At 38.1% G+C, this 26,057-nt stretch overlaps 3 protein-coding genes and 1 non-coding gene across 7 annotated transcripts; 2 read left to right on the top strand and 2 right to left on the bottom strand.

Moving 5' to 3' along the window:
- Nucleotides 1-26: 26 nt before the first annotated feature.
- Nucleotides 27-25,799, bottom strand: Roc2 (Regulator of cullins 2). Of its 3 annotated transcripts, none has more exons than XM_089470831.1 (3): nt 25,524-25,663; nt 879-952; nt 198-337 (listed from the first exon to the last, which is right to left on the bottom strand). In XM_089470831.1, the coding sequence occupies exons 1-3, from the start codon at nt 25,590-25,592 to the stop codon at nt 217-219; spliced, it is 264 nt and encodes an 87-aa protein (XP_089326957.1). In that variant the 5' UTR covers nt 25,593-25,663; the 3' UTR covers nt 198-216. The 3 variants fall into 3 exon arrangements, with proteins under 3 accessions (XP_089326956.1, XP_089326957.1, XP_089326958.1); XM_089470832.1 differs by lacking the exon at nt 25,524-25,663 and adding an exon at nt 1,084-1,151; XM_089470830.1 differs by lacking the exon at nt 879-952 and having other exon boundaries at nt 27-337; nt 25,524-25,799.
- Nucleotides 1,815-3,803, top strand: LOC149268748 (uncharacterized). The gene is made up of 3 exons (XM_089470829.1): nt 1,815-2,927; nt 3,010-3,345; nt 3,398-3,803. The coding sequence occupies exons 1-3, from the start codon at nt 2,874-2,876 to the stop codon at nt 3,542-3,544; spliced, it is 537 nt and encodes a 178-aa protein (XP_089326955.1). The 5' UTR covers nt 1,815-2,873; the 3' UTR covers nt 3,545-3,803.
- On the bottom strand, nt 9,127-9,199 carry TRNAM-CAU (transfer RNA methionine (anticodon CAU)). Its single transcript has one exon. It is a non-coding gene; the product is annotated as a tRNA-Met (tRNA).
- Tret1-1 (Trehalose transporter 1-1) lies at nt 13,493-23,691 on the top strand. 2 transcript variants are annotated; one of them, XM_089470821.1, is made up of 8 exons: nt 13,493-13,633; nt 16,556-16,837; nt 17,715-18,733; nt 19,033-19,183; nt 20,831-20,956; nt 21,763-22,548; nt 22,620-22,905; nt 22,965-23,691. In XM_089470821.1, the coding sequence occupies exons 2-8, from the start codon at nt 16,727-16,729 to the stop codon at nt 23,150-23,152; spliced, it is 2,667 nt and encodes an 888-aa protein (XP_089326947.1). In that variant the 5' UTR covers nt 13,493-13,633; nt 16,556-16,726; the 3' UTR covers nt 23,153-23,691. The 2 variants fall into 2 exon arrangements, with proteins under 2 accessions (XP_089326947.1, XP_089326948.1); XM_089470822.1 differs by lacking the exons at nt 13,493-13,633; nt 16,556-16,837; nt 17,715-18,733; nt 19,033-19,183 and adding an exon at nt 20,410-20,739.
- Nucleotides 25,800-26,057: the final 258 nt, after the last annotated feature.

Raw genomic sequence — 26,057 nt, 5'->3', positions numbered from 1 at the left:
AACTTTTTGTTGTTTTATAAATGTGGTTTGTATATATTTTACTTTTTATATTTATTCAGCTTGACTTTTTTAAGTGGATCTAGGTTATTGCTTATATCAGAAACGTTAACATGCTCTTTAGCTTAATTATTGTTACTGTGAGATAACGCCTTGGCCTATTTTCCCATGCGCTGAATGGACCATTCTTGCTGACACAGCGGGCAGCGATTGTTCTGTTTAACCCACAGCGACATGCAACAGTGATGAAACGAGTGATTGCACTCGCCCCAAACTACTACACAATCCTGTCGACCCAACACGTCTCGTTTGTTCTCCGCTTGGCAACGTAAACACGAATCTGCAAAGAAGAGAAACAGAAAAGTTATAAATACGTCAACGATCGAGTAGCGGGCAGTTAAAGAGAGAGAGAGAGAGACGTCAGCAATTAGCATTGGCCGAGAATTAGATGCGTGCTACGTAATACGTAAAATGTGACGTACTAGAAAAGGGGGGTAAAAAACACACAATTATATACAGTCAATCACTTGCAGCTGTCTTATGTCAACACTTCATTTGAGGCCTGCTTAACGGGAGTAAGCGAGACAGAAGGGGTAAATTATTACTCGAAGATCGCAGATATTATTTCAAATGTTATGCGTCGGTAGAACAATTGAATTATGTGTAAATTGACTTAATACTGTTTCCCGTTTCACGCTGCTTACGATTTCGCAAATTTCGCAATTTTCCATTTGCAATTTGATGTGGCTTCTTATCGCGCGATTTAATTCGCGTTCATTCAACAGTTCACACAAACACACGCATACCTACACCCATATATATACATATTTTTTTTGACGCTTCATTCAATATTATGTTAAGTATAGTTTAAGCGCCCGTACATGATCCAACTCAGATTCGCCTTTTCGTGGGAGAGGTCACTGACTTTCCCAATTGGAAACGCATCGGTTTTCACCTAAAAACAATACAAAATAAAAATAATAATTCTGAGAATTTTTGTAAATTTGCCAAGGCAATGCAAAAGCTAAGCTGCAATTGTATGTGTGTGTGTGTGTGTGTGTGTGTGTGTATGTGCTTAGGCATCACCTGAGCTGCGCTAATTTCAGGTGCAGGTGTTGGTGTTGACATTTCGAAATCTGAACGCGTTTGCGAAAATTTATTAATACCTACTGCCTACATAAAAAAAAACACAGGTAAGTACGCTGGCTATAGTGCGTGATATTGACTATAAGATACTCTTTAAACCATTCAAGAGACTTATACTCGATCCATTTTATGATTTGTAATCTATAACTTAAGAAAAAACAATACGTAAGTACAATAAATAAATAAATAAACAAAACTAATAACAAAATATAATAAAAATAAAAATAAAAATTAAAAAAAAATAAAATAAATAAATAAATACAAATGCAAATAAATAGAAAATAATATGATTTTTATATTGCTTAAATACAGACTAAAACAAATGTTTTTCTGTTAAGGAAAAAAATTGGTAAAAGTAATTGAAGGCTTCACAGATTTATTTTTTAAAATTTAATTTGGATTTATATTTATTCTCTCAATTATTTTTATTTCTAAAACTTTTCATGATTTTGATTTCAAAACTGTTTAAGAAAAAATGTAGCATAATTTTGAGCGACAAGAAGAAAACAAAACATTCTGATTGGCAGAATATCTGATAGCTAGATAGATTAGATTCCCAATTGGAATTGTAGTCGATTATCTTAATCGCTGAACAATTTTGGAGTATTTTTCTACATTTTATTAAAGAATAAACCATTACGAAAATTAAAATGAGAAATATGAAATAAAAATATAATAAATAAACATTTTTATGCATATATTTTTTAATTATTATAGGCAATAACTAAACTAAGAATTATTACGAGCGACTCTTGGATGGACATATACCCATCTGCTGGATTTACAAACAGTGTATTTCGCATGATTCGTCGTATGTTGATCGAGAGCGTCGTCATTTAACAAGTATACGCCGCATTGGCTGGGCCAAATACGGCTGCTGACGTTGGCAGAAATTTGAAATGAAAATGCGAAATAAAAGAAAGGTAGAGGGTGCGAAGGAGGGTCAAGTGGAGCTAGCATTGAATGAGTCAAGGAATTACGTTTTATGTTGTTCATATTTGGTGTGAAAAAGCGCAAGACATTTTTTTTTTGTATTGTATTTTATTTTGTAATTGAAAACCCACAACAGGAAATTATTAACATTTTTTGTAGGGCTTTTCCACGAATTTCAGTTAACGAAGTCAACACCCGATGAACAATTGAGAATTGCGCCTTAAACTGAATTCGGCTATTGGTCTTTGAACTGAAACTGAACTGATGATCTATAGTTATTAGTTAGTTATGATTTTTATTATGATGCCTATACAGGAAGTAATTATACATGATTGCTCTAGATAGGATTTCGACTAGGAATTCACTATTGGGTCGCAATGTATAATTATAACAAATTATAACTGCGTTCTCTAAATATCTCTCTAAATTTTTATCCTCCCTCTCTCTAAATATCTCACTTCCTCTCTCTCTCTGCCTCTCCTTCTATCCATCATATATCATTTCTATATCTGCCTCTCTTTCTATCTCTCCGTCTCTCTCCCTCGCTCTTTATCACTCTCTCTCTCTCTCTCTCTCTCTCTCTCTGTCTGCCTCTGTCTCTCTTATAACACTAATGGTTATGTATTTAATTTGTTTTTTTTTTTGTTGAAATATTGACCTGTAATTTTGATTGCCTATCTGATACAGGTAAATAACCTAGTGCTAATCGACTTATAAATGGTGCAAGCATTACGCTTTAGCATTTTAGGCATGGGTACTACAAGTCCGAAATTCGAAATTAAAATTTAGACAGAAAAATGCGTACAATGTGGCTGCAACTGGGACTATGGATGTTGCTCTATGAGGCAGCGGTAAGCGAGAAACACACAGAAAGAGATGGAGATCAAGAGAGAGGGAGAGCTGGACAATAACTGATTGATTGATATACCCTAGCATGCACGCCTCCTCAAATTCACGAACGTCAAGTGCTTGGAGCTGCCAACAAATGCGGGATTCTGCCGCTACGATTATTGCCGCCTGAAGGTGGTGCGACGCAACCAAGTGGAGCTGTCGCTGAAGGTTACACTGCTGGAGCTGCCCATCACGAATCTAACTACCCGACTGCAGTGCTACCAGCGTAGGGATGGGTATCGTCCCTTTCTCTACAACATACTGTTCGATTTCTGCAAGCTAATGAGTGCTCGCAAATATCAGCTTTCATTCGAGCGATTCGTCTTCGATACGATCAGGCAGCACAGCAACTTTAATCACACCTGTCCCTGGACTGAGGTAAGTCAATCAACCAAACAATGAGCCACCAATCTATCAATCATCATCCTAGAATTACATGATGGTGGACAAGTTCGCTCTGGACATTAACAAGATAAATATGCCGGTGCCACCAGGTGTCTACCGTCTGGACTTTACCTTCTATGCCTATGGCATTGCACGCAGCCTAACGCAGGTCTATTTCGAGAAAATTGACTGAGGCTAGGGCATTACGCAGCCGTTCAATTCAGTGGTTGACGTTAGACTTCATCTGAATTCATCTGTTTTCTATAATAACAATAAAATGATTGTCTGGGCAAGTTAAGGCCAATCAAGTCAATAAACAATTACTGCTAACACATAGAATCATATATTGATCATATATGTATATATATTGTATATATCTAGTCTTACGAGGGCCTGTTTTGCTATGGGGGCCGGCGCACAGTGTTGCAAAACTGCACGAAAATAGAGTGAAAAGTGAGAAATAATAAATAAATAACACTGGCTGAAAATATTATATTTGTCAATATTAACACTGTTTTCACATATAGTGAATTTGTATATGGTTAGTTGGGCCCTTGATCAGAGATATAGAAAGGATTCAGCTCCGGGTTCATCTGCCAACATTTTCGGAAAACCAGTATACCCTGAATTCAAATTTCCAATGGTTAATGGGTATAACAATTCAAGTACGTCAATCAATTAAAAGCACAGTTGTTTTCTATATACCCTATATCAAAGAGGATGGATTAGTTTTTCACATAGAATGTTGAATCTATTGAATTTCCGATTGAATAAGTCAAGTTTCGCTTAAAAGTGGGCGAACAAAATAGTTAATTTCGAGTTAAAATTCTTAACTAGTTCCATTTAATGAACTATTCAATGATTCATTCATGATCATTCTGATCAATTATTTGAATAAGGTTACTAATTTATTTTAATAAACCGTTTTATTCAATAGTACAAGTTCATTACATTGAACCGACCAGTTGCTTTAGACCATTATCTTGTACAGTTGAATTGGAGTAATTTATATGGTTCATACAACCGAATAAGTTCTTTTTAACAAACAGATTCATTTGAATGAGTTCCTTTTAATGATTTTAATGATAATTGAGTAGGAAAACAACTGAAGTCAACTCGTCATCGCATACAGGGTATCTGTAAGTTGATCGCTTCTGATAGGGCCGGAAAAAGGAAGGTGTGTCCGCCTCAAGCATCTCGCGCCAAATGGCCAAACGAGTATGGAAAGTGACAGTCAGACGACAGCGATTAAAACGAGCTAATTAAGAATGTGCATGGTCGGGTGGTAATGAAATGGCGCAGACAAATGAAACGTGACAAATGACGCGATAGAAACTCAGACTTGGGATCGAGCAGCGAGAGCCGAGAAACTCAGGTGACCTACGGGCGTTACGTAATGTGGAGAATTCTATTGCATCGAGTGGGTTGTCTGGAGCGGAACGCTGTTTGGAATTTTTCAAGTTTCGATAGGTTATTTCGGTGGATGTTAACACCTCGACTATAAAATTCTTATTTGGAATAGTAGAAGTTTAACTGGAATACTAAAAGGCCAGTGGAGTAACTCTCCCTAATATTATAAGCTAACATGTTTGCAATCACTTCCAAAAGAGTTCTAGAGTATATCATTTAATTGGCTCAATGAATCAAAACAAATTTCAAATGGATTTTTATTATACCTAATTTAAGCTCGATTTTTTTTACGGTCCAATCATTAAAAATCAATCAATTTTTTAAGCTACTTGAATTCTTTTATTTAACCCGTAAATTATTTAGTATACCTAGATAACACGCATGAGTGCTACAATCTGTGATTCCATGACTGATTCACTCAGCTTCGCACTCGCTCAATCGAACTAGATCATATAACGCAATAAATGTGCATTATTTCATCAAGAAGCAAATGAAAGAGAACAGAAACGGAGACTGGCAGAGAGGGGGAGGGGAAGAGAGCATGATAAACCTGCTCGACTGGCATCTGAAATATTTTTATTAGACAAGTCGGCTGATCCAACCAGACATCTATAAATATCACAAAGCTTAAACAATTCAAATTCCGGTTTGCAACACCTGACTAGACGCCTGTGAACCGGGCCTAATGCATTCAGACCCAGCGCGTCGCGCCTACTAGGCGAAATATGCAAATGTGCCGTCGTCTCTCTCTCGTTCCGGTGCCCGTCTCTGTCTGCGCTTTATGTAACTTGCGACTGCGCTGCGAGTGTTAAGTTCAAGGTTAACGGGTGAGCGGGTAAGCGGGTAAACTAAGCGATCCACTGAACGGTTCGCTGTATGACAATTGATTGCTGTTAGCGATATGACATTTCCATGTCTGAAATTGACAATCGATCGAGAATTGTATCTTATCGGCTGAGTAATGTAATGAAAGATCGGTCACATGGTAATGTATTCACTCTCTCTTTCTTTCGCCCTCTCCGTTATTCTCGCTGCTTCCATTGCTGATTGATCAATTGCGTTCGTTTTGCAAATCACGTTGCACGATTCGCCATGCTTCGCCATGGTCAGCCCATTTCGCCGCACTCGTCTCTACTTGTTGCTGTTGCCTTGTGCATTTTTCGCCCAGCCAACACAACTCGTTTTCGAGTCGTTGTCGTCGTTGCTCTTCTTCTTTTTCCACTTTACAGTAACGGTCGCGTTTACGTGACGTCACGCACGGGGGCTTGTCTTGTATACCAAAGCAACAGCAGCACCAGTAACAGCAACAATAAACAACAACAACGATAAAACGAACGTGCCCCCAAAACCGGCTCGCTCTTGCTCTTTCTCTTACCCTAGATTTGCGTTCTCTACTCTTCGCTCTGTGCATTACGCTCTTAAGTGCATCGCTCAGCATAGGCCGCGAGGCCCAAATAAATGCAAAAATAATTTTTAAAGCTTTGCCGAAGTTAAGACACTGCAAAAATGTGCAATGTGTAATGGAAATCTTTACAGCTCAGTCGAAAGTTGCTTACGAAGGGTTTTCTGTGACGTATGGAATTGGGATATTTTGATGTACTATCGCGGGTAGGTGTGAGTATGTATGTGAACTTGTGACTGCGTGTGTGAGCTGTGCAAAGTCACACATGTGACCCAGTGGAAAGTGTGAATGTTATTAGCTAACTGTTAACTTGCTGCAGCCTAATGAACGCAGTTAGCAACTGTTTACTTAATTATCATATACTTATGTACATATTTAAGAGAATTTATTTTATAATAGAGCAAAAGTGTATTTATTTATATCTATATATATATGTATGCATTTATAGATACATACATATGTATGTATTCAAACAAAATAACAATGTGTCCTGCTTAACATGCTTAACCTAAAGCCAAATCGGAAATCAATTCGTTGGCATCTTTTTGGCAACCTGCCTGCCATTCACGAGGTATTCGTGAAAACGTGCAGAGTAACTAAGTGCATTAACCAGATCGGGACAGAGGCGGAACCAGGAGATTCTGGCAGGTTCCCCTTGTAGGTCGACCTGCCCAAAGTCCAAAGATCGCAGTCACATGCAGAGAGAGAGAGAAAGCAATAACAACCAGCAAAATATAAGAAGAAAGCTTTGCCAACTTTAAATTGATTTTGAAAACGGAATCGATGTACACGAAAGAGTTATTATGTGAGCGAATGTGTATATATATATATATATATATATATATATATATATGTGTTGTTGTTGTTGTGTGGGGGCCGTGAGATCAAGAGAGCATGCAAGAGCGAACAAGTATGTGAGAGCAATCAGAGGGCGGGGGTATCGACTCTGCAGTGCATCCATCGTCTGACGCGTTCGACAAGCGAATGGAAAATTTCGATTTTTGTCTCGCTTTTGCCTTTTACATTTACTTTTCCAAATGCTTGCACTTCTGCACATGGCAAAGTGTTTGTCGCTCAATGTATGTGCGTCTACGTGCGTGCGTGTGTGTGTGTGGGATTTTTCCATAAAAAATTCCTCTCGTGTTAAATTTAGGACTTAATTCACGCCAAACACTAATACACACATGCATACATAGATTGGTCATTGCTTATGTGTTCATTCCCAAAGATTCCAATTGCAGCTGCCTCATGTCACAACGCTTATGGAAAAAAATTCCATTGGCTCAAAAGTTTCACTTTGAAAATATTCCATATATTTAAATGTCATATGGAAAAGAGTATATATTATTAAGGTATGTCATCCTTATTCGTAAGACCAAAGCAAATAGATTATGTTACACGATTATACGATTATAATATCGTACGTTGTCCGCTAATCGTGTTTACAACGAAAACACTGTAATCCTCCGTTTTTTCATTTTCTTAATATCACAATAGCTCTCTTATCACAATATCTTGTCCCGCTGACCTTGAACGCTCGAGAGTGGAACGTGAACTGAAAGATCTCGTCTTCCGGCACGCTTTACATAAGCCGTTCTACAGGGAGCGGCACGTGTTTTCTATCTTTTAGGTGTCCGATTAATGCCAATTTTGGCAAGTCCGCGACTGATACCATAAGCATCAAATTGTAAGCTGACCAAATTGTATCTGGGTGGGTAATATGAACACTCGACATTTGTTTAACAACAAGCGAAAGCAGTAAACAGAAAGCAATAATATCATGATATCTGATATCATGACATAAAAGAAAAAATCAGATTTTTCTATTATATGTATTTTGATTTGTTTGTATTTGTATTTTTAAAATCTGTAGTTTAGTTACACCCTTGAAAATATGTAGCTTTAAGACTCAGGTAATATCATAGAAATCTAATTTAAATAATATTCATATGCAATATGTACAAACGTATACACAATATTATGGATTGTAATTCTTAAGTCATATCAAAGATAAATTATATTTGTCTTTATATAAAAGTTAGTTAATATTCCCACCTAAACTATTAGAGCCCAGCCGTAATCTATTTCAGACTCGAATGTTGTGTTTGTTGTTATCCACGCGACGCTAATGTGGGTAAATATTGATATGGAAATTCTTACAAAGACAAGTCCAGAATAATTCACACTTTCTAGTAATTTACTGTGGGCTGACTTTTATTTATAACTGAAGCAAAATTCATATTCTCACTTTATAGGATTTTAGATTTCATTAGAGAGCATTGACTTGAGCATTTTGAATTTGCCCAAATGTTAATTTGTTTGTTATAAGAGCGTTGGATTAAGAAAATACTATTTAAAGGACTCGAACAATTTTCTCACACATTTATTGAGTTGATTAAATTTGATTAAAATTATTTCTCTTATATAAGTTAATATTTTATAAGAGTATTGAGCAAAGAGCTTAATAGCTTTACGACTACGAGCTCTGATACAATATTAAATTTAAATTTGTCGTGCACGTTTTCAATTTTTAATAGCTTCACAAATAAAGCATTTTAACGTTTTTCTTAACAAAATTAAATCGGTTATGAATGCCATTTGTAATGACGCGCTATTGTTATTTGTAATTTTAGTTGAGCCTCAACTGTAATTGTAAATGTAAATAGAAGCTACACCTATGACTGAATTACTGACGACCCAACGAATGACAGACAGACCGGCAAACTGTCGTCTAACAGATTAACTATCATAAAGTGTTGAAGCGGGAATGAAGGAACTGGAACAAGCAACCGTTATAAAGCAATGGCACAATATGATAGTTATTCTTGTTATTATTGTTTGTTGCACGCAATTGTCATTTTATTTGACATTTTTATTGGGCTGCTGTGTGAAAAATTATATTCGAGACTATGAAAAACTAAAATAAAATATATAAAAATAACAATGGGGAAGAAAAAATTACATGCCCCGGGTGAGGCTCGAACTCACGACCTTAAGATTATGAGACTTACGCGCTGCCTACTGCGCCACCGAGGCTTATGCTTGCCGCGTACTCGATTGCAAACATGATATCAGCCACGTGGCAAAACCGTTTTCTCTTTTTAAACGTACATATGTATATGCAAATAGCTTTTGTTGATTTCTTTTTCTTTTATTTTTATTTTTTTAAATGGAATAAGGACTTGGAACATTTTTTCACGTAATTGAAGGGTATGGAAAAATACTAAAATGCGTTGCAAATATATACGTTTTTATATCATGCATGGACATACATAAGTACATAAGTATATATACAAACATATAACATAGATTCACATAGGTTATATATATGTATGTGTGTGACTAATTAGCAAAATACGGTGCGATCTACGTAAAGCTTTTATTCACGCTAGACAACGACATCGCGGCGACAACTTTGAACCGGTCAGCGAGACTTTGACCTTGAGTGAAGGGCGCTGGTTTTGCCATTTAGCCATAATTACTCGAATGAGTGTGCATTAAGAGCAAATACTTGCAGTCGCTGCACGTGTATGCTGCTCGACTCTTTACGTTACGTATGTACCTAGTAAGTACGCAAATGCCCACTGTAATGAACAAAACTAAAAAAATAAGCATACATATTTGCCTAAAAATGGAAATCGCAATAACTTTTCAGCTGATTTGCCAGCGGGACTGTAATAAATTTTTATCAATTCTAAGCTTCAAAGTTAAAAGTACGTTTATAAAGTTCGTTTATAATAGTCATAACATAAACATTTGCTAGAAAATAATTTCTTTGGACTTAAAACAGCAAATATGTATATACATATACACATATTTATGCATGCGTGTATGTATATAATTATATATATGCACGGTGGCTATTTGTGTGTATTGTTGGAGGCTCGTCAGTCGCCGCCACAAAGCTAGCATGCCAAACGAACCGCCATCATTACATTCTAGCAAACAAGCATACACATATACGTACATATGTATGTACGTGTGTATATGTATGTCTATATATATACATACATAAGTATGTACACTAATAGGTATTTCTGCATATATCGTGTGCCAAAATGGGCCCACACATTGGACATGAACACAAAAACAAATACATACACATTTATATACATACAACTGTTTTACTTCTAGGCGTGCAAACGGGTGTGCGCGGCAACGTCCGACATCACATGCTTAAGTTAATTTTTTCTTGTTGCTTTTTGAGTTTGAATGCTAAATTTAGCAATATTTAGATGAGATATAGCACCGAAAAGAAAGAGCGATGCGATCGCGCACTTAAAGCATTGCGCTCTTTCGCATGCATAAGTATGTGTAAAAGAGCGGACGTACGGCTACAACTGTAAGTGCGCTCTTTCGCTCTGGGCTACGTGTCATGCATGGCACTATGCGAAAAGGGGACAACGGGTATAATGGCAAATTTGTATCTTTTGGCAATGTATGTTTATGTGTTGTGACTCCTAACAGCAATTATAATTTATTTAAATATGCGCGTTGTGTCGCGCCCGACGGTCCGGAAGCTACAGATGCGAAGGCGTTAATTAGCGCATATTTATTTATGTATGTATATTATGTACATATGTACTTAATTTACGCACATTTATAAATATCTATACATTACTTTATCTGTCTGTATATCTTTGTTTTCTGCCCAGTTAACGAAAAAATCAGTGGCTCAAAAATTGCTGACGCAATAACAGCCAATTGCATCAGCCTTTTAGGCATGCGTCAAAGTTGCCGTCGAGACGCTACGCCGACTGCAGCGCCTGCTTAGCTCTGTATATAATGCGAGCATCTTCAGAGCACTGTTACCAATTGCTCTACCTCAACGCTTTACTCTCTATCTCTCGATCTTCTGTATGTTTTTGCTATACTTGTTCTTTTTGCTGCTGCTGTTGCCGCTGCGAGCTCGTTATTTACTTGGGGGCTTGTCTCTGCTCTTTTTACTCGACATTTTGCTTTTCGATTAGTTCCCTCTAAAAATAGGTGAAGAGGCAGCGATTGTACTTCGAAGTTATTATTTTAGTCGTTAGAGAAACAGTTGTACATACACAAATACATGCATACACCTGTTTCTATGTATGTACAAAATAAATAACTGTTGCGTCATGCTTAGGGGTCAGTTTTGTTATAGTAAGTATTATTAAAGATAGTTCCAATTAATATGAATAACTTATCATGTATGTAGATTTCGAAGAAAATAAAAGTTTGTGAATAATCATAATTTATTGTCAATGACTACCTTGATTCACAAAAATGAAAATATTTTGAGGGTATACTAATTGCCATGCTACCCTATATTAGGGTAAAAACAATCGTGAATGAAATTTTTATTTATTTTTTTCGAATTTCTTGGAAAAGCCCGTAAACCTGATGTCATTGAAATGTTTATATAAGATATCGATATACCACGATAAGGCGTATATAGCCCAATAAGGTTATTAATTGTAAAGAGTGTAGAGAACTATATAGAAAATTCTATACGTTCTACCAACAACTTCTGCAATTGTTTACTTTGTAGTGCAATGAGCCGCATGTAAGAAAGGTATGCTGGATCAAAAATAAATTTCAAGTTCATTGCACTTGAATTATTTTGTTTGTTTATGTTAACTCTTTTATTCGTACCCTATTTGGCAAGTCCAAGTCTCTAAGATCCCCTATTGGGCTGTCAAACAAGTTTTGCGGCGAAAAAGACTCGTGACGATGACTCGTGCTTGGCCTCCCCTGTTCATCAAACAAAAGACATATGTACATGTATAAATACATACATACATATGTATATGTGCATATGTATATAAACATGCATGTGTATTGTTTTGTATTATGATTTTACTTTTGTTTTACAGAGAAACCTTGATATATGCAGTAATTATTGGTCAAACACGAGAGTAGCTCGAACCACAGTCGAGGGCAAATGACGGTCGTTTGCTAAAAACTAAGCTGCAAAAACTAGCAAAAAACAGATTCTGATGAGCTGTTGAATACCCTATTCAGTAAGTATGACTACTCTAAATTAATACCATCTAAGCCTACCATGAAAGGAAATAGAGATATGCATAGATACATACTTATGTACATATGATAGACACATACATTTGAGTGATGATTTATTGAGACTATTTTCCGTTTTGAATTGATATACCCTATAGCAACAAGTGACTGGTTGAGAAATCTCAGTTAAAACTTTCCGTTAATCATGCACACACTCACACACATACACAAATATTCATACTTACGCACCCATGCGCTTGCGGTATCCTCTGCATGTGTATAGGTTCGCGAACATGCGAGCAAGCATATCTAAACATATATGTAAATGTGTGTCTGCGCTGCGTGTATATGTATTTGTAGTTGTTTGTCTGCGCGCACAATCCGTTTACAGAGAAACAGCCGTAGAGAATTGTGTGAGCTCACTCATTGATAGGCAATGTGTAAGCAATGTTATGAAATACATAGAAAGACGAGCCCCCGACAATTGGGGGCGCGTTTTGCAGTCATATAAGCGGAAAACAAACTAATAGCAAACGATGCCACAATAACAATAATCAATTATTAAGCTTTCATAAACAAAATTGATTGTCTTGGACTCACATTTGGACTTGGAATCTGACTGGGCTCGATTGGATTGGGTTGGGCTGGGTTCGGGTTTGGGTTTGGGTGTATTTTTTGGGATGCTGCTTGGACTGAAGAGTTGGCACGCCAAATGTGCTCCAAGGCTGCGAAATTTGCACGCGCCCTCAAAGTCAATTTAATAATATTCAATTGAAAATATGTGTAAATAAAAATCAATTGGCGCAAACCAAACGCATGCGAGCAAAGCAATTGGCTATTAACACGACTCCACGGCAGAGCAGCGGCAGGGACAGCGGTAGAGGCAGCGGCAGCATCATCAGCTGCTGTAGCCAAAACAAATCAATAAAAAAGTGATGGTGCCACTGTGTCGCGGCACGTCCTCCAAGAAATGCCCATAGTGCGTCATAAAGCAGCGCAGCGTCGTAAGCGTGACATTAGCGGCGTCTCAGTCGCGCCGGCGCGCAAATCGCTAGCAACAAAAAAACTCCAGAGACCTTTGACTCTGCTCTCCACTTGTCATCTAATATTAGCGTCGTCACTCACACACACAGAACCACAAACAAATGAATGTGTTGGCGCCTCAATTCATTCATGCCTTTTCGACCTTCGCACTCTTTTCGCTCTTACAAATCTCGTCAGTTTCCTTGCTCACTAGCCCAAGCAACGGTATGCACACATATATAAGCATTTGCATATGTATATCTTACATATATGCACAGTGGGAGAGCAGTGACGCTCTCACTCTCTTTCCGTTGCTCACCAACAACCGCAAAGAGCACATAATATGTAGCTCGAACGAGTTTCTGTGAATTGTGTGCGCTATATAAACGTTGCTCATTCGAATCTCGTGCTTCAGTGCCACAATAGTGGATATCACATTTAGTAGTTTGTTAAAAGGTAAAAAATTATCAGCTTGTCTGTCAAGCGAACAAGAAATAGCGAAACTATGCAAAATTACACGTTCGTTAACAATATATATATAACAAATATATGTATATAAAAAATATTCAAAAATTGTCGTATTGAATTAAATGAAAATTAAGTTTATATAAAAAAAAAAAACTATTTTAAATATATAATTGTGAATATTAAAAATTGTTGCAAATCCATTGTACATAGTTATATTGTTTCGTGCTACAAGTTCCGGTCGTACCCTTATCGAATTTAATGTGTCGCGTGGTTTTCTTTCTATTTTGAGCAAAACTCAAGCAAATTTTTAAAAACTACATTTAAAAACAAAGTCTCTGGTTTGTCTGGCAGCAAAAATTTATGAGCCAATCGCTATGTAAATTTATGCGCATTTCTTTCGCACTACGTCAATTCACCAAAAAGAATGTATTAATGAGATACCCTAATGTCCGGTCGGGTGTCTTAAGTTATTTAATGCAATAGTTTTACGTAATTTTTGTGGCGGAATGGCAAAATGACAATAAAGCAACAGCAATAGAGTGAATTTGAAAAATTCCTAAAAAAAAAAAACCATCTACCAAGGCTAAAACAAACTAATAGAAAGAGAGACAAAGCGACAACAATTACAACAACAATAATAAGCAAAAAGGAGCTAAATTGCAAAATAGTCGAAGCATTTTTGAGAACGTTCGACCGTGAAAATATTTTTAAATTTAGAATTTGTTTTTATCGCAATACAGAGAAAAACACGCTCACATAATTGTGCAAATAGATAGAGATAGATAGTTTTGATATGTATGTATTGTGGTGTATTTGCGTATTTTGAGAAAATATAAGCAAGCTTTTATTTATTAAATTTTGTATTTTTTGTTGTTGCAAATTTTAAATATGACCCAGACGACTAAACGTGGGCGATGTCAATTAAAGTTTTCGTCTGTAGCCCAGATTAATTGCCTCACATTAAACCGCAACTTGCGGCTCGACTTTGTTAATTAACAAAGTAACATTTAAAAATTAAAGGTTTTGTTTTAAAAATACATTGATATACGTATATACATATACATATGTATATGCCAAATCGAAATGCGCAACGTTGCACAGTTGACAGCGACGGCAGAAACAATTTGCACCTGTGTGTGTATGTTTGTGTGCGACTGTTGTGGGAGAGCTATATGACGCTTACAGCACGTGAGCGCATATAAGAGAAAATTGGTTTTCAAGAGAGCACACACAGTGAGCTGCGCTTAAGAGCATGAAGCTAAGTACGATGCGTCGTTGATTTGTAAATGTGTGAGTGAGTATATGTAGGAGCTACAAATATAGCTACCTATGTTTATGCTGCGCTGTCTTGTTGCTCGTTATCATGGTAGTTCTTAATTAAATAGAGCAGTTAGAGATAGGCAACCCCAGCAACTAATACATATGTATGTATTTAACGTGAATCATCAATTGAGGCGCCTACAAATATAGCGGCAACACCATTCACGCAATTTGAGGCGCATTTGCGAAAATAATGCAAGCCCAAAGTTACATACATATGTACATATGTATGTATGTGTATAGCTCAAGATGTAAGGCAAGAGTAGCGATTCATGTTATGTCACTACTCGAATCAATAGAGGAGAGGTAGAGAGAGATGAGAGAAATAAATAAATAGATGTCAGCAGCCATGAAGGCGTCGACGCTAGCGTCGCCGGCTGTCGCAGTCACCGGTCGAAGCGTCGACGTCATGGCGCCCACGCTTACCGTTAGCATCACATCACATGACGCAGGAGCAAATAAACTCGTATATAATTCTTTTTTAGCTTTCGCTGGCCCACAAAAATGATCATTATTTTTTTTATTATAAACTTATAAATAAAGCGAAAAATACATACATATAAATGTCGCAAAGTCAAAGTCGAATGTGGAAAATTTTTGAACATAAAAATATGGCCAATTGCCGCATGCCAGCTAAGAAAAAACAGTATTCCTTAAAACATAAACAATATTTTTTTGTGAAAGTGAAAAAGGCGCCAGCAAAGCAAGAAAACAGAATTTGGCACGAGTGAAAGAAAATGTGTCATTTATATTATTAATAATAGCTAATAGAGCAGTAGATATATTTTTTAAAAATATTTTTGACAACTGCTTAAAACAGATTAGAAACACTGAGTGCCAATGGTAATATTACACTCCTACTGTAGGAGTCCTACATAAGTAGATATACATTTCAATGATGAACATTTGCTTTTTTAAATGACTGTATAATTGGTCACGCGTGCAGACTTGAGACCCACGTCGAAAATACACCTACACTTACACATATATACTTCTGTATCTACACATACATATGTATGTATGTACACGTATCCGACAGACCTTGTTATATATAAATTTCAATTGAAAAAGGGGTGTGCACCTTATATCAGCTCCCATTTATATGGGAGGGGCTCGCACTATCAAAAATTTGATAAGAACCAGACATCTAAATCTAAATAGCATTTGCAAATATAACCGTTATCAACCCATTTGTTTTAACGCTAATTGAACTGGCCAAACTTTCGCAAGAGTCCAAGCACAACTATTATAAATATAGTACACTGAGAGAACAGAAGAAGAATTCAATGCAATCTAAGCAATATTTTAAGTGTTATTAAACGTTAACTAAGAGTTTAATTAGAAAAACTAGATCCATAAAAGTTTCATAAGTAAAATTCTTTTGATAATTTTAATACAAATCTAGTGAAATAATTACACTCAAAATGAAATTCGCAATTAATTTTAAATTGATCAAAAAATCAATTTAAAATTAGAACTGTTATACTGATTTTTGTTTGTTTGTTATTTTATTCCATTTCTCTCTGTGTAATGTGCACATTTACTTATATTTCTATATCATTTTCAATTTTGTTATTTCTTTCCTTGCAGCAAAGACATAAATTCATACACGCAGACAAAATAAGAAAAGACCTCGTTTACAATTTACAAACAAGAGTCTCTCTCCCAGCTGACAATCGTTATATAAACAAAGAGAAGACATTCAACTTTCCAAGGTCGAAGCGGAGAGTTCAAGTTCAACATTAGACACAATTTGATAAGATGAGTGGACGCGACAATCGAGGCGCCGGCGGGGGCGGAGGTGGAGGCCATCATCACCAGCCGCTGAGCAGCGCCATGGGCAAACTAAAGGAAAAACTAACCAGAGCCGGTGTAAGTATGCTAAACAACAAACAATTAGAAATATATGTATATAGAAGCTGTTTTTATACGATTCAGTCTCCGATAATTTGTACTCACAGAATCCGAATCAAATATTTGTGATAGAAACGATGGAATTGAAACACAATAAAGTGTTATCATATAGAGTGAATCTATTATTGGGTAATATTCAGCGAGAAGAAGACAAAAGAGGCGAGAAGAGTATGAATACCAAAGAATACTCATTGCAAATCTTATAAAGATTATATAGTATGATAAATTAAATTTGAATGTTACGATGTTTTATAGATAATCAAATTAGAGAAATACTTTCTATGCATATCATATGATGATCTTATACGGTATTCATTTAAAAAGAATATATAGCATTATATAGTAGATAAATCGCCAATCCAATGAAATATTGCTGATAAATCTAGGCAATTAAAATAGTTGGGTCTGAGCAAAGATGCATAAAGATTTCTTATACACTGATAAAAAGTGCGTGGTCATGAAGCTAATATCCCCAATGTTATAATTAAAAATGAAAAGAATGGCTCCAGTACTTAGTACTAAAAAATTGATAATCATGCTACACTGCCTATAGACCCGCATTATGCTCAAAGTATAGCCGTGTTGCCGACAGAGATTGAAAGAGTCTGGAACATATGGAACTGCTGTCAGAGCAGAATACAGGAGATAAGATGTGACAACCTTTGGCTTTGATTTCAAGAACAACTCTGAGTAGTAATCGGCGAGCCGAGCGCCTATATATAAATCAGAAAAAGTCGTGGCACGATTCACTAATTCGCAATTGAAAGCTTAAGCATAAGCTTTACGAAGTCAAAAATCAGATTTTCATAAATTTCATTCTTTGCATATTTGGCAGGAGGAGCTGGGCTATCATCGCGTGGAGAGCAATCTGTCGGCATCGAATACGGGCACCAGTCTGGACACAATATTGCCAGAGGATCCGTTTCCATTTCCCCAGGCAGCTCCACAGCGTCATCCGCAGCAGCAGTTTCCCCACTTGCATCCAGTGCAACAGCAGCTGAGACAGCCACAGCAACAGCCACAACAACAGCAACAGCAACAACAACAACAACAGCAACAGCTGAGACTGTTGCACGACGTGGACGACGAGCCGCCGCTCTCATTTCGTCCGCTGCTCGAGGACGACGACATCAACGAGCCACCTCAACAGATTCAACAGCAGAGATCAGCTCTGCGTTCGAGTGGCAGCTTGGAGCTAACGCCTTTGCCCCCACCGCCCACATCATTGGAGCCACATCGTGATCGCCAGCAGCGCAGCATTGTGACTGGTGGAGAGGAGCTACAGCGCAGCAAGCAATCGCTGAAGGGTTCGCGCGTCTCCTTCGAGAAACCGCAACAGCAGGGCAACAACAAGGCCGCGGAGAGCAGCGACGAGGACAGCTTCGAGGATAAGCGCATCGGGTTCCAGCAGCAGAAGGCGACTAGCGTAGACCACAAGGGCATACTCAAGGATTTGCGTCATATATTGGCCAACGATAATCGCCGTCAGTTCCAGGCGAAGAAGCACGTTTCGCTTGATATCAAGGGCACACGATTTCTGCAGGATCTGCTCAAGGACTCATCGTCCGAGGAGGAGTTTCATAAGACACGCCGCGAATTCCAGGGGCGCAAGCATCAGAGTCTCGATCCACGGGTCACCTTCAAGCTTGACAAAGTATTACAGGGCTCCAGCACCGACAGTGATGAGGAGGGCGACGACGCCGAGCACAAGCGCCTAATACATCGTCCCAAGGACATTACCAAGCCAGTCATTATCGACCTGAAGGATCTGGAAAGCGAAAGCGACGAGGATTTTCTCACCTCGCGACAGAATTTCCAGCAGCAGCGCTCCATTAGCACAGATTCACGCAAGAGGTTAGTGAAAAGCAATAATCCCGATATCCGCTCTTCAAATTCCCCCAAGGAATCGCTGATCCTTGATTAGCAAATACTAATTTCTTATTCGCGATCTCTGGTTCCCTAACTTCCAATCTCTGTTCACGTGATCGTTGACAGCGAATCAGAGATTCGCACCCCACAATCCTCGATTCACAAGCCCCAATTTCCAATCTCCCAGCTTGCGTTATATGATGACGTAATTCTATTATATTTAATTCATTGTTTGATTTGACTGTGAAACGCAATTTCTTATTTTTTTTTTTTATTATTTACAGCCGTCGACTGTACGAAATGGACGAGATGGGCAATAAACGGGGGGACAACATACGCCATGCTGTGCCCTTTGTACGACAGATCACCGAGGATGGCAAGCCCAAGCTGGAGGTCTACAGGCCCACAACGAATCCCATCTATATATGGACACAGGTAGGTCAAACGAATGACGACAGCATTCACATACTTATTCTCAAATTGATAATGTGTCTATGCGCAAACTATGACGTTTATAAGAAATGTCTGTCTGCTCTAGATAGGGAATGATAAGAATGAAAGCCAAAAGAGATATAAGACTGTGAAGTCACGTAATTATATAGTAATAATCTAGTAGAAGAAGTAGAAGCTAAAGAGTTGAATTATTGAGAGTTAACGCGTTATCTAGTAGTTCCATGCGTAATACCCCATTTCGTCCGATCAAAATATGTTCTGATTAGTTGGGATTAGCACGGCATAAACATGATCGTAGTCGGCCTATTGTTGGATCGTTAAGCGTCGACTGCTGACACTGCTAAACTGGCGCCTATAATGTAGCACTCGACTCCGGCGTGTGACTGTACACGAGTGGGCGACGATGAAGGAGAGAGTGATGTGATGTGTGGCTCGGGTATGGCCTTATGAATGGCATTAATATTGCCATAAAGCATTCGGGCATTCAATTTAGCGCCTCGTTTGTAGGTCGCCATTGGCGAAGCGCGTGGCGGGCTATTTTCGCACGCCCGGATTGGACTAGCCCCCACTGCCCCCCATTTCCTCACCATCGCGATGTCTTTAATTGAAATTGAAACTGAAATAACGCAGTTAGTTAGTTATGCGAGACTAAAAATACAATAACTGAATGAATGGACGCTTGGATAGACCCGTCAGCGGTATCTTATAGGCCCTCTTCTTACCCCCTTTCAATCATGATTGAGCTGCATCTGTTATTGCTGCTGCTGCTGCTGCTGCTGATTCTGCTTCTGCTGGCCAAGTTTGCGCTTAACTTAGTTGCATTTCGCATATTAGTCGCAGCACGTCGCAAGACGCGAAACAGAAACCGATTTAAACCGACTCAGGGGCAGTCCAAAGCCCCGCATCTTGGGGCTTATCGCGATTATTTGGTGAAGAGGCACACGTAAACAGCGTGATAAGCGAATGACAACAACTGTGGCTGATGCTCTAGCTGAAGCTCGTCTTAATTGTGTTCGGAGACATAATCAATTATTGGGCTTTAGCCCTCATGAAATTGATAAGACATTCATCAGTTAATAACACCAGCTGGTGTAAATATATAAACATATAATTCTACATGAATTTATTTGTATATATATATGCTTGTATGTATATATGCAGTTTATGTACGTGACCGAGCGAATCGTACTTAAAATCTAACGGCCTAGGTTGCATTCGAGTCGAGTTCCAAGTGACAGGTTTTTAGATTCAGTTGAGTTTCATCCGTCCGGCAATGCATTAGAAGCGTCCGTTGAACGCTCTATAGAGTCAGCAAGGCTTCCAAAGTGTAAAGTGAAAGGCGGCAGTGCAACAAGGTTGCAACTGCAACTGCGACAGGCAACAGGCAATACAAACGTATTTCAAATCGAATCGCGTCGAATCGAGTCACAGTGCTATTCAGTGTCTGATCCATCATGAAGATCCTCATGCGCGCGGACACCCACGTGTCCTTCTCGGTGCCCATTGATGAGCCCAAGGCCAAGTGCACCTACTCTCAGGTTAATCTACGCTTCGATTTCACCAATATACATATAAAGTTTTTTTTAATATACATATATATATATATAAACTCTTCTTATATAATTTCAGGTGCTTGCTGCGCTGAGTGTTTCGCTGGGCTCCCTGGTCGTGGGCTTTGCCAGCGCCTATACTTCGCCCGCTTTGGTCTCCATGACAAACACCAATCTGACGTCCTTTGTGGTCACACCCCAAGCGGTAAGTTTGACAACCAAATAAACCCAATTTAGGCTAAGAATAGTGTGTGAAAATATTATGTAAAGTGTTCCTTGTTCTCGCTGATCTTGACTGCTGTATGTGAACAGCCATATTTCCGATTTCTGTTCTCCAAATTCCCACAACGAGCTCCCGATCTCTAATCATCAAATACCAATTTCATATTAGCAATCCCTGATTCCTAAACTGAAATTCTCAAATTGCCAGTTCCTTGTTGTTCTTTAATCACATTATATTTAGTTGAGATCAGTTAGAAAACTTTAAACTTTTATGATCATATTTCAAGTAATAAAAGTAAATGATCACGATTTATTATCAATAGCTTTATACGCTTTTAAATTCTTTCAAGATTTATATCAGTTGTTAAGTACTTTCAATAAATCCTTAACTTGACAACTTTGCTATGCTCAATGAAATTTATAAATGAATTTGGAGCATTCATATTCACATTAACATTGTCATAAAGTTAAATGGAGAGTGAAACCAGTTAACCTACGCAATGGCTAACATTCTAGGCCTTGGCTGTATCTGCAGTTCTTGAACGATTTGCAAATGTAGATTTGTTGTTCCTATGAAAAGTCTCAGTCTTATGATTGTAATATTTTCGAAATTGATCAAGCTTCAAATTGAACTCAAAATTATGATATCCGTATCCTAGCCTAAAGCAGAATTTGAAGAGTCTTGTCCCGAATATTATTGCCATATCATACTATAATATATAGGATTTAAGCTAGAAGCAATTGCAATCTATTCCTAATCCAACCCCCTTCCATTTCTCTCGATTACAGGCATCCTGGGTAGGTGGCATCATGCCGCTCGCTGGTCTGGCCGGTGGCATTGCTGGCGGTCCGTTCATAGAGTATCTGGGCCGGCGTAATACGATCCTGGCCACAGCTGTGCCGTTCATCATTTCGTGGCTGCTGATCGCCTGTGCTGTCAATGTGGTGATGGTGCTGTGTGGACGCTTCTTGGCCGGTTTCTGTGTGGGCATCGCATCGCTGTCGCTGCCCGTTTATCTGGGTGAAACGGTTCAGCCGGAGGTGCGCGGCACGTTGGGTCTGTTGCCTACGGCATTTGGTAATATTGGCATATTGCTGTGCTTTGTGGCCGGCACCTATATGGACTGGTCGATGCTGGCCTTCCTGGGCGGCACGCTGCCTGTTCCATTCCTCATACTGATGTTCCTCATCCCGGAGACACCGCGCTGGTATGTGAGCCGTGGACGCGAGGAGCGGGCACGCAAGGCGCTCGTCTGGCTGCGCGGCAAGGAGGCCGACGTCGAGCCGGAGCTGAAGGGTTTAATGCGCTCCCAGGCGGATGCCGACAGACAGGCGACTCAGAACACAATGCTGGAGCTCCTCAAGCGCAGCAATTTGAAGCCTCTGTCCATATCGCTGGGCCTGATGTTCTTCCAGCAGTTGAGCGGCATCAACGCCGTCATTTTCTATACTGTGCAAATCTTTCAAGATGCTGGCTCCACTATCGATGGCAATGTGTGCACCATCATTGTGGGCGTGGTCAACTTTATGGCTACATTCATAGCAACGGTGCTGATCGATCGCGCTGGCAGAAAGGTGAGTTGAGCAGAAAAATCTTTAATTATTCAGCAAATGAATCTCTCTCTCCCTCTCTCGTGTTTTTCTAGATCTTGCTTTATGTCTCCAATGTGGCCATGATCTTGACGCTGTTTGTGCTCGGCGGCTTCTTCTATTGCAAGTCCACGGGCATGGATACCTCGAATGTGGGCTGGCTGCCGCTGAGTTGCTTTGTCGTTTACATTTTGGGCTTCTCGCTGGGCTTTGGACCCATCCCATGGCTAATGATGGGCGAGATTTTGCCGGCCAAGATACGCGGCTCAGCGGCGTCAGTGGCCACCGCCTTCAATTGGTCCTGCACGTTTGTGGTGACCAAATCCTTCCAGGATATGATAGGTAAGCCGCACAGCCGAAAGACATTCCGAGAATTGTCAATTAACTATCTGAATCTCTAGATGTTATGGGCGCACATGGTGCCTTTTGGATGTTTGGCGCCATCTGCTTCGTTGGCCTGTTCTTTGTGATATTCTATGTGCCTGAGACGCAGGGCAAGACGCTGGAGGATATTGAGCGCAAGATGATGGGACGCGTCCGTCGCATGTCCTCGGTTGCGAATATCAAGCCATTGTCCTTCAACATGTAATTCTGTGCGATCGGTACGCATCCAGATTGGCATACGGAATGTGAAGGATCTTTGAAGCGATCAAACCAAATATTAGTCTAGTGCCTTAGTGCTTAAGTTGTATAACAATCACGTCATCGATAACGATAATTAGAGCTGGCGTCGATTGTCGATTGAGCGTGGCTTTATTTTTATTTAGCAAAAGAATTTCCTTTATTGTTATTATTATTATTATTTATATCGTCGCTAAGTCGCATTAGTTTCTATGATGCTGTAAATTATGAATTATGATGCTGCTGTACATCGATAAATCTCTGTAGAAAATGACATAAGTAGTTGATAAGCCTAACAAAAAAGCCAAATTAATTAATTTCCCACTACTATTATAATCCCTATCCCCCACCTCTAAACAAGTTCAATCTAATTGGCTATTCGAATATATCTAAAGAAGTAACAAAAAGCAAAAACAGCATGTAAAAGAATATAAGAATCTTATTTAGATAATAAGATGATAATGTATAAATTACATTTAATGAATACATAATTACAAACAAATCAAACGAGCGATATTTTCCTATTTTTCGAATGAGCTTAGCTCAAACCCCTCTGGGAATTAAAGAAGAGGTGCCTATGCTAAAAAAAAAAACTATTTTTAATGCAATATCAAATATTTGCATGTGACCTTCGAAACGCAATTTACAGTTTTACAATGTCGATCGCAAATACGTGAGCATTGTAACTTGTATATATACATACTTATATATACATATATATATAAATTTATGTACCCATTCCCATTCTAGAGTGCATCATATATGCATTCACATACACGTAGATGGGGTGCACATGCGGTGCATATGAATATAAGTAAATACACATATGTATATATATATAGCAACGTAATCACAACTAGAATATGTAACTGATATTCACAGAATATTGGACGTACACAAAGTCTCTGATAATCAACTAGTTGGACTCTATCTGTGGCTTATCGCTAATGTTACGGGCGCATAATCAAATCCAATTTATAAAGCAAAATTTATGGCGTTGCATTTATTGGATGACTGCTAAGATTAGGAATCTATTTTATAATATAAAACAAAGCAGTGCAACAGCAAAACCAATCAAAATAATACAAAAATAGACATTCATACTGAAAAATCAATAAATAAATAAATTACATAAGCAATCGTGTTTCCTTTATGAATGTTAAAATTATATAAATAAATACATTTGTAAATTCCTTAGCTCATGTAATCATTGAAAATATAAGAGGTATATTGATTTTAATAATCGGTCTGCAATTAAGAGGTGTGCTGAGCGAAAAATAGCTATTCTTCGTATTTGCATTAATATTTAAAGTCAATATAGAATGAAGATAACAAATTGTTTATCTTTGGTGGCAACTCTTTTACTATGGAAGGAATAGTTTAGTTGATTTTCTTGATATTTTAAAATATTATCTTAAATTTTTTAAGCATTAGCCAAGTTTATTACAGTTATTTGAACAGCCAACTGCATCAGATGAATCATAAGATTGGATCACCGATATTTGATATATATATGTATAAAGAGTGATCATGATTAGCTAGACTTAATTATCTAGAAAAATCATCTTCATATTCATATCATAAGAAATATACGTTCTTAGAATTGCAACAAATTAGTTAATACTACGTAAAGAAATATTCTTGCTTAGTGCCACGAAATAATCTTTGAAATATACATACATATATCTTTTATAAAACTCAACTATTGTAGACATTTACAGTTAGTCTTTTACACATGCAAGTGTTATTGACTTGGTGACTTGGTGGAGTCAAGCTTGAAATTTAAATACATAGCCCAATCAATTCATATAGCTAAGTATTTGATATAGTCGATTCAAGCTCCTCGATCCAAACTGGTTTCTATTAAAAAGTCATCTATATATGTATGTATATAGAATATCTGCTTAGAAACCAAGAATTTGGTAGTGCTATACAGAATACCCAATAACTTATATCTTGTGAAGATTGTTCCGTATGAAATCTATATAAAATGCTTCATACATAAAGTATTTTATACAGAAACACTTCTTCAGAGCTTAGAATTGAGTCCCTTTGCAATCCCTATTCCGCGCTGCACGATTTTTAAGTCAGCTAGATATGGCCAGCTAAAGAAAGATCAGCTTAATGATCTTAGCACTTTAAGTGTTTATTGATCCCCTCATCCTGCCAATGAGCCCATTCTCAATTTCGAGTTCAGTTGCAGTTCTTTGTTGCGTAGCTGCTGCGTCTGTTTACAGTGCCGTAGCACAATAACATTTTGTGCTCTGCTTTTGTAAATCAGATATGCATATGTAGTACATAGTATTCAGTATAAACTGGAATAATCTAGTCCGACTTACCCATGACTTGAACGCGGCAAATGGCGCAGATATCGCATTCGACATCCCAGCTCCACATTGCAACTGCATTCCATTTCTTTAGCGTGAACATTTTCTCTGGCTTGCTGTCGTCTGTTGGCTTGTTATCCACTGAGTTTTCTCCATCATCGGCCATTTCTCCACATACACACACATATAAACATACACAAAGTATTTATAATAAATTATTAATTCAATACGAAATGTGAATGCTGCTCTTCTTCTTCTACAGCTACAATGAATTTAACAGCTGATTGGCGAGTGTAAACGACAACGTACGTTCCACAACATCCACAAGGCGTACACCCTGTGTTTTTCATGGGAAACAGCTGTGTTTGCACAGGGTGCTCACCGTTAAGGCGCACAATTCAAATTGTTGAGCAATTGCAGAGTTGCGCAAGATTTTGTATTTTAATTGCAATTTCGAGTGCTTTAACATTTCGCAAGACAATGGTAATGTAGCAATTTAGCCACATGATATATCACGATACCGTTACCAAAAACGAGGCCAAAAAC

This window comes from Drosophila arizonae, chromosome 5, assembly GCF_054131065.1.
Source record: "Drosophila arizonae isolate 15081-1271.41 chromosome 5, UAZ_ARI_1.0, whole genome shotgun sequence".
Taxonomy (NCBI): Eukaryota; Metazoa; Arthropoda; class Insecta; order Diptera; family Drosophilidae; genus Drosophila; species Drosophila arizonae.
This window is presented reverse-complemented; position numbering and strand designations above follow the sequence as displayed.